At 55.0% G+C, this 8,978-nt stretch overlaps 3 protein-coding genes across 3 annotated transcripts; 1 reads left to right on the top strand and 2 right to left on the bottom strand.

The window, feature by feature from the left end:
* Positions 1-18: 18 nt before the first annotated feature.
* PTSG_11394 (glutamate dehydrogenase) lies at positions 19-3,730 on the bottom strand (the record flags this gene model as incomplete). Its single annotated transcript, XM_004987546.1, has 14 exons — positions 19-99; positions 249-319; positions 506-613; positions 827-889; positions 1,025-1,117; positions 1,328-1,452; positions 1,673-1,736; positions 1,996-2,058; positions 2,216-2,374; positions 2,528-2,609; positions 2,832-2,941; positions 3,079-3,181; positions 3,513-3,569; positions 3,678-3,730. Coding segments are annotated over 14 exons (1,232 nt in total), but the record flags the coding sequence as incomplete, so codon positions are not given.
* Positions 3,731-4,155: 425 nt separating this feature from the next.
* Positions 4,156-8,616, bottom strand: PTSG_11395 (uncharacterized protein). Its single transcript, XM_004987547.1, has 16 exons — positions 8,494-8,616; positions 8,133-8,198; positions 7,815-7,953; positions 7,476-7,649; positions 7,093-7,179; positions 6,842-6,949; positions 6,514-6,617; positions 6,317-6,372; positions 6,066-6,110; positions 5,835-5,892; positions 5,570-5,637; positions 5,235-5,371; positions 4,905-5,043; positions 4,686-4,759; positions 4,456-4,502; positions 4,156-4,325 (listed from the first exon to the last, which is right to left on the bottom strand). Exons 1-16 carry the CDS (start codon positions 8,575-8,577, stop codon positions 4,239-4,241), a joined length of 1,473 nt encoding a protein of 490 aa, XP_004987604.1. The 5' UTR covers positions 8,578-8,616; the 3' UTR covers positions 4,156-4,238.
* A 15-nt stretch (positions 8,617-8,631) lies between these two features.
* PTSG_13184 (uncharacterized protein) lies at positions 8,632-8,892 on the top strand (the record flags this gene model as incomplete). The annotated part of the gene is made up of 2 exons (XM_004987548.1): positions 8,632-8,723; positions 8,751-8,892. The coding sequence occupies 2 exons, from the start codon at positions 8,632-8,634 to the stop codon at positions 8,890-8,892; spliced, it is 234 nt and encodes a 77-aa protein (XP_004987605.1).
* Between the last annotated feature and the right edge of the window lie 86 nt (positions 8,893-8,978).

Consider the following 8,978-nt stretch of genomic DNA (forward strand, 5'->3'; position numbering starts at 1 on the left):
ACACACACACACACACACCTGTTTTGTGCCATTTCGAGGCCACTGACTGCGACGCCTCCTGCGTTCGCCGCCTTTGCGGGCCCAAACGCCACGCCGGCACTGTCACCAACACGCAATGTGATGAAAACGCAGCTTTAGCAGCGAAATATCCAACACACGTGCCTGCAAGCAACACGACACGACGAACACACACACACACACACACACACATGCACACACACATACAAATATATGCATGACTGTCGTACCTTTCAATACGCTTGACAGCTTGGCTTGTACACGGCATGTTTGCGCCTTCGACCAACGCAACGAGTCCGTTCTGCGCAGAGGTGGTGAAGCGACGCGTGAGACAAAGTCGTTGTGTACACACGATTGTGACACAAGGCAGACAAGGTGGGCAAGATGGACAGAGAGAGCAGGCGAGATCGGCAAGATAGGCAAGCCTCGATTGATCACACCCGGCAGCCAAGCAACGCGATGCAATGCGTGCCATGTCTTGGCTCACCTTCACGAGTGTCTGCGCATCTTCCTCTGTAACCTCGTTCTGCGTCGCACACGGCAATGCCACGTCCGCCGCCACCTCCCACGGCTTCTTTCCCTTGAAAAACTTAATCTGGTAGACGCGGGCAAGCGAACTCGTAAGTGATGCAAGCATGGTGAATGACATCAACGAGCAAAGGGCCTTGGTAGCCGTTGGTGGCATCACACTGGAAACAGGACACTCATGCACCAAAGCACTTGAGCGTTGCAATAAAGACGAGAAACAACAGCGTACAAGATCACCCCCCCACCCCTCCCCCCCCCCCACACACACACACACCACGACCTGGTCAAACTTGTCGGCCATCTCTGAAATACGGCCCCGTCGTCGCTGCTTGAGGTCGAAGAGCTGCAGTTGCGAGGGAAAGTCATGTCAAGAGAGTTTGGTCGCATGAGGTGAACAAGTAACACCGGAAGATCACGCCTGGGAATTGCAAACGTATCGCAAGCACGAGCACATGTGCATGTACACGCGTTTACGCACCTCCTGAAGCATCTCCTTTGTCATTCCCGATGGGACGTGAATGTACCCCGAGCTGTCTGACATGGTGACAACTTTTGCGCCGCCTTGCAGCAGCTGATATGATGTGACATCAATGAAAAATTGCGTGACTTGCGTGAGTTGGTGAGTGTCAACGAGTCAAGGGGTAGGAGAGGGAAAGGACGAAAAGGCACGCGTGTGCATTCATGTGGCAGGATTTGCTCAGCGCAACCCAGAATACGCTGTTCCACCACATCGTTACACAAACACACACACACACAACCACAGCATACACAGGATTCACACCTTTTCGCAGCAATACTGCGCGACGTTACCGGAGCCGGAGATGAGGCACGTTTTTCCCTCCAGCGACGTGTCGAGGTCAGCCATGACGTGGTCGGTGAAGTACACAACGCCATAGCCAGTGGCCTCTGATGTCATCCAAGCAACAAGCAAGGACAACCAGCGGACATGTCTCTGTTAGATCGAACGAACGCTTCTACAAGCAGGCAAGCAAGCAAGCATGCATGCAAGCACGCACGCAAGCAAGCAAGTGGGCGCATGTTGCCAAATCCACCCATCCACACACATACACACACACACACACACACACACACACACACACACACAACACACACAACACACACTCACCTGTGCGCAGGTAGCTGCCTCCCCATTTTGTGTTCTTCCCCGTCATTGTGCCCTCGAATTGGCGCTGCAAGTGGCGCAAGCACAAATGCACGAGCACGAAAAGCGTGAACGGTGGGACGTCAGACAATGACACATGACTGCTTGTTTGTCCAACACCAGTGGGTAAGTGTACAGCTATGGCCAAACACCCACGCACACCCACGCACACCCACGCACACCCACACACCCACACACCCACACCCACACACACACACACCCACACACACACACACACACACACACACACACACACACACACACACACACACACCTGTGTGACATACCGTGAGACGCTTGTACATGCCATACATGTATCCAATCTCGCGAGAGCCCACGCCAATGTCACCCTGCAAGCATCAACGGCAGAAGCAAGCTTTAGAGGTGCGGCAATAAAACGCTGTAAACTTGTCGTGTAGGAAGACGCACATTGACGGGAAAGATGGCATCAAGGCATATGCGTAGACCCATCCACGTATTGACCCAAACACCCACGCATCCCCCTACAGCAGGAATGTCCTGGCTTGGTCCGATGTGGTGAAAGAGGGAGGTGATGAAGCTCTGGCAGAACCGAAGCACCTCGCCATCGCTCTTGTTCTTTGGGTCGAAATCCGAGCCGCCCTTACCGCCACCGAGCGGCAGCCCCGTCAAGGAGTTCTTGAAGATCTGAAGGCGGAGCACACAGGAATTGAGTGTGTGCGTGTGCGGTGTGAGAATGGGGTGTGTGTGTGTGCTCATACAAGAGGCACAAAGCCCATGAACGCGACACGAACGCCTGCAAGATCCTATCACACAACACACACACACACACACACACACCTGCTCGAAACCAAGGAACTTGACAACGCTCAGGTTCACTGATGGGTGGAAGCGAAGGCCACCTTTGAACGGGCCGAGCGCACTGGCCGCATGAGCAGTTGCATTGCCCATTGCACACACGCGCGCAACGTGAGAACACGAGAGAGGATGTCGCTCACAGCTCGAGGATTGCGGATGTACAGGGACAAATACACAGACACAGACCCATACACACAGACACAGACACACAGACACAGACACACACACAGACACACACAGACACACACACACACACACACACACACACACACAGAGCACCCTGTACCTGGAATACTGCACACGGAACCCGCGGTTGACTTGCTGGCGGCCGTTGTCGTCAATCCATGGCACGCGGAAGTAGTGCACCTGTTCCGGCTCGGCCAGCGTTTCCAGCACCTGATGAGGGCAGGGCACAAACACAAAACTATCAGATGTGGTCTGCAACACCTCAGCATACCTGCATGTATGCAAGCACCAAGTGTGTGTGTGTGTGTGTGTGTGTGTGTCAGGGCGAAAGCTACTAGGCAACGCACGTCAATGTAGTATGGATGCTGGGTGAGGACGGGCTTGAGGCTCACGATGACTTCCTCGAGGGCTTGCAGGAACTCTTTCTCATGCGGATCTCGCGCTTTGACCCTAGTTGCATGAAGCAGCGCGTGTGCGTGAATGAGTGAGGTGGGTCGATGAGGGAGGTGGGTCGATGAGGGAGGTGGGTCGATGAGGGAGGTGGGTGGAACAACCCCAAGCGACCGAGATGGACACCACACAGCACAAACACACAACACAACCACACAACACACACACACACACACACAACACAGACACAACCACACAATACAACCACACACACACACACACACACAGACACACACACACAGACACACACACACACACACACACACACGCAACACGAACACACACACACGCACACACATACACACATGCACACACACACACACACACACACCTCTTGAGGAGGTCCTGGATGGCTTCGTCAATGTTGACCGACTTGGAGACACAGAACCTGAGAAGGGACCAGCGGTTCGCACAAGCGGGCGTCAGCCAACATCAGGTCATCACACAGAGGTGCAAGACTGCACACCCTCGCTCGCACGCAAACACAACAGCGGACCTGTGCGAAGGGTCGCACACCAGGTCGTCTGCGCTTGGTCCGTGCGAGCTCATATCCGGCAGCAACAGGGAAGCAGGACCAACGGAAGGAAGAAGGAACAGCAAGCAGAGCTACTGTGCTGGGTTGCGGTCAAGCGTGAGTGCTGCAATGGATGTCGTGGTGAACGCATGCATGAATGCCTGAATGAATGCATGCACGAACGCTGCGTGGGTAAAGTGGTTTGTCATCATTTCATTTCATCCGCAACTGTCACCGCCTTTTGTTTTGATTTTGTGGGCAAGAAGAATTGCGTCATGTTGGTGGTGGTGGTGATGGTTGGCTTTGGTGCTATTCGTGATCGTTCACAATCATCATCTCGTCCTTTCTTCCCTCGCCCCCTTCCCTTGTTGCGTTCTTCTTCGATTGGTCGGTTGTTCATGTCAGTTAGGCAGACAGACTATCAGCATGCATGCCATCATGTGACGCATGCTGATAAGCCCGACAGCCTCACATGCATCACACACACACACACATCACACATGCATCACGCACACACACGGAGCATCAACCAGCATCGGGCTATCATCTTGCACGCAAGACAAGGAGGGCGTCTCGCTTGTTGATGCGAATGAACGGCCACGAGGACGTCGTGGACACACGATCAAGGCCCTGCCAGCAGTAGTAGCAGCAGCAACGCAAATGCAGCGCAGAGCACACATGCACACGTGAGGATGGGTGTTCATGTGTCTGGTCAATACAACCCGCGACGCAGGCTTCACACCACCACAAAGCACCGCACCTGAATGGCGGCAACGCGCTTGTGTGAAGCGGCGTATTGTGGCTCATCTGTCGCAGTCAACGACAAGCAGGCGTGTTGTGATGAGCAAGGAAGGACTTTTCATGGCAGAAGATGACGACAGCAGAAAGCGACGCACTGGACACAGACACACACAGACGCAGACACAGACGCAGACACAGACACAGACACACAGACACACACACACACACACACACACACACATCACGCACCTTTTGGTTCTGCAATGAGCCAAGTAAAGTTGCGCCACGACAGGTCATCTGTCCATTCCTCTGCTTTGGAGTACCTGAAAGACACAGCCAGTCACATGCAACAATTACGTGCTGTCCACCCAGCGACAACACAACAAACGTGCTCGAAACGTGCATGCACTAGGTCAAGCCTACAATTGCGCGTGTGTATGCATTCACGTGTGCGTGCGTGCTTGGTACCTGAAGTGGGGGTTGGTTTCACCAAAGCGCGACACGCCCGTCTGCGCAGCCAAATTGCACACATGCACGGACACGGGCGCCGTCGCGGATCCGCACGCATCATCGCAGTTGGCATGCAGCCACCGGAAGGCATGGCCTCCTGGCACGTGCGCGGGTGTGAGTGTGAGTGCGTGAAAGGGTGAAGGCGTGAAAGCGTGCGATTGAAGCGAGCATTCGAGGCGTTGATGCAAGTACATTGCAATCACAGAGCGTTAGATCAATGTCACACGCCCAGACAGACAAACGGACACACTCGCAGACAGGCAGACAAATACACACACATGCACGCACCTGGGTAGTTCTCCCTGCTGACGGCTGTGAAAAGGGCTGTGCTGAGGATGCAGCCGACAAACACGCCGACAACAACAGCGCGAGCAGCAGCGCTGATTGCCCGCTGCACAGCACCGTGGCCACTCCTCACACGCCACCTTTGTCATGGTTAGATGAACACGAGCAAGGAAGCCAGGGCGGCGTGCAGGATGAACGGTTAGATGGATACACTCACAGACACAGGCACATGCACATGGACGCACGCACATACACAGACACAGGCACATGTACGCACGTGTATGCACAGACAGACAAACGTGGGTAGAAACACGGACATGTACGGACAGCGGGCGTACAAGTAGTCTGCGCCGGCGGCTGCGGCGATGGTCAGCATCGGAACTGCATAGAGGACAAATCGAAGCTCCTGCACACCAGCGAGCACGGACAGCAAGTGGTGACGTGTTCAGCGTGGATGCAACACTTGCCAATGTAACAACAACGGGGCAGCCGAAGAGCAAGCAACAACAAGCAACAACAGGCAACAACAACAATTAGAAGAAGAAGAACAGCCAACCAACAAACAAACACCACCACCACCAACAACAGCAACGACAGCAGCACCTTGTGTGGGAGGAAGGAGTACAGGAAGACAAACGCGAGAACGGGAAGAAGATACCGTCTGTTCACATCATTCCATCGCAGTTATCATGTCACCACAAGGGAAATCGCATGAGCGAGCAACCATGACACGCCAAACCCCACAGGGCAACTCCCGTGTCTTGCGTGGCATCAACTCCTACAAGCACCGCGATGCTGGCCAGAGCCGTTAAGTGTGTGCGTGTGTGAACTCACAGCAACTTGCGCTTGGCAAAGATACCCACAGGGACCAGCAGCAAACTGACACGAACAGTAGTACATACGCAGGTTGGAATTGCAAACGTGGTGAGCGAATACCAAGCTCGGCTTCATGCGCGCGCGCGTGTGTGTGTGTGTGCGTTTGGACTGATGGTAGACGTTCTTACAAGCAGGAAACACACACACACATACACACACACACACACACACTCTCTCTCTCTCTCTCTCTCTTTCTTTCTGTGCTGTACCTGGCGCTGAGACAGCGGGGGAGTGCGGAGTAGAAATACCACAGGAACGGCTCCGTCTACCACAGGACAACCATCAGATGAATAGGGAGAGTTGTGTGTGTGTGTGTGTGTGTGTGTGTGTGATGTATGAATCGGTGGGTCGACACAAGCATGCGTGTGCAATCATCAAAGCATCCGCGGTCTCGATCGGTACGCACGCCGTAGTTGCTGCTCTTGTTAAGGATGGTGTTGAACCAGAGCACCTCGCCCTCTGGCCACAGCAGCCGCTGCCAGAAGAATGAGTCCACGCCAACAGAGACGGCTGGGGTGTGGCGGATACAGGACGGGGGAGTTGCAGTTGCAGTTGGTGTGCAAACAGTTGCATAGGGAAGACGAGGACAATTGCGATGGAGGCAAGGGAGGTGGTGGGGTGGAGAACAAAGCGTGTACGGTGCCGCATGCAAACACACACACACACACACACACACACACACACACACACACACACACACACACACACACACACACACACACGCACACACCCACCTATGCTGAGCAAGCCAGCAGGAATGCCGGTGAGAAGGAGGCGAGAGAGCGAGATGTTGCGCTGTAGCATCTCCGACAGCAGCACCGGGCCAGCCAGGACAACAAGCTCTGTACCCATTGCGGCACATATGGTGGTGGTGCCGGTGGTGGTCATTGTTGTTGTTGTGCATGCATGCGCATGTACGGCGGTGAGCGGGTCAAGTGCTTGCCATGCGTTGACGAATGCAAGGTGCGTAGATGCGTGGATGTACCTGCTCGAAAAACGGGGGCGGCGATGGCAAACATAACAACGGTTCGCTGCAGCTTTGACTCCAGCCAGTACGAAAACGCCAGCAACACTGGGCAGGCACGGTTGTGTGGGGAGGGTGAGCGAGATGCAAAGCGCAAACGCAGCGGCAGGCAGAGGGGCAGGCAGAAGGAAAGGCAGAGGGACAGGCAGAGGGACAGGCAGAGAAAGACCCACCCACCCACACACACACACACACACACACACACACACACACACACACACACACACACACACACACACAGACACACACAGACACACACAGACACACACAGACACACACACACACACACGCAAACACGCAAACACACACACACACACAGACACAGAAACACACAGCCGTCGGACCTAGGGCCAAAGCAAAGGTGTTGGGGAGGGTGCGTGACATGTAGAAGACAAGGTGGAACTGCACAGCGGTCAGAGCTGCCATGAATGTCGCAATCTGGGGCGAGAAGCGGGTCTGAACAGCACGATACAGCCGCCACAGCGCCAGGCAGTTGAATGCCGCCAAGCTAGCTCTTGCTGATCCGTGCGTGCGTGTGTGTATGCCATGTGTGAGTACAAGCATTCGGTTAGTGAGACATGGGCTCAGCGTGAAGTGGAAGAGAGCGGCAGTGCTCCGCCATGGGCGGTGTGGGACAGACAGTTGCGACAAGTATGTGATGGCTGTGAAACCAGCAGACATACCGATGACAAGCCCTAGCTCCTTGGAGGCGTGCGGCGACAGGGCTTCGTGCGCCATTGTCAGCAGGCTGGTGGGCAGCGCGACCATCAAGCTGCCAAGGAACGTTCGCGGCACGACGCCAGGAAAGTCCAGATGGTCATACTGACAATCGTTGGACGCAGAGGAAGAGGGGGGGGGGGGACAGAACGGTGTGTGCATGTGCATGAATGTACGTGTGTGAGCCAGTGAGTCCGTAAGTGTGTGCATGAGTGCGTGCGTGCTTAAGGAAGGCGAGGAGCGCAGGGGGGGGGGAAGAAGTCGTATTGCATGGCGATGCGTACGTGGCTGATGTTCTCTCTGTGGTGGACGAGATCATGGATGGCTTGCAAGTTGAAGCTCTCCTCCACCTGCGCGTGTTGGAGCGGACAGCGCACGCGTGAGTGTGAGGGGTGCGTGCGTGCGTTTGTGGGTGGGTCGGTGTCTTGGTGTAGGGGGGTCTCTTGGTGTCTCACTCACTCACTTTCATAGGCGCACAGACACACACAGACACACACAGACACAGACACAGACACACACAGACACAGACTCAGACACACACAGACACACACGCACACACACAGACACACGCAGACACACAGACACACAGACACACACACACACACACAGACACACACACACACACAGAGCCTTGCCTTGCCATACCTTGGTAAAGGGAACTAGAACGACCGAGACAAGGCAGGCAGCCCACACCAGCCACATTGCCAGTGAACCACTCATCATCGTCATTCTCTCGCGCGCAAGAAGAAGAGAAGAAGAAGAAGAAGAATCAGCAACGAAGAGATGGCGATGAGGGGTGGGTGGCGTGTGGCTGCGCGGCGTTGGCGTGAGGTGACGGCTGCAACAGGGGTGGCGCGACAGAACAGGGTTCCTCAGTGCCGTGGCCACGCACGTGTCTGCAGTCGTGAGTACAGCAAGCAAGCCCGGCCGCTGGTGCTAGGCATCGAGAGCACCTTTGATGACACGGGCGTGTGCATTCTGGACAGCACTGGCCACGTGCTTGGAGAGTCGCTGCTCTCCCAACGCGAGCACCACGTCAAGTGAGCGACTGTGTGTGTGTGTGTGTGTGTGTGTGTGTGTGTGTGTGTGTGTGTGTGTGTGTGTGTGTGTGTGTGTGTGTGTGTGTGTGT

The sequence above is a fragment of the Salpingoeca rosetta genome (genome assembly GCF_000188695.1).
Source record: "Salpingoeca rosetta unplaced genomic scaffold supercont1.53, whole genome shotgun sequence".
Lineage (NCBI taxonomy): Eukaryota > Choanoflagellata > Craspedida > Salpingoecidae > Salpingoeca > Salpingoeca rosetta.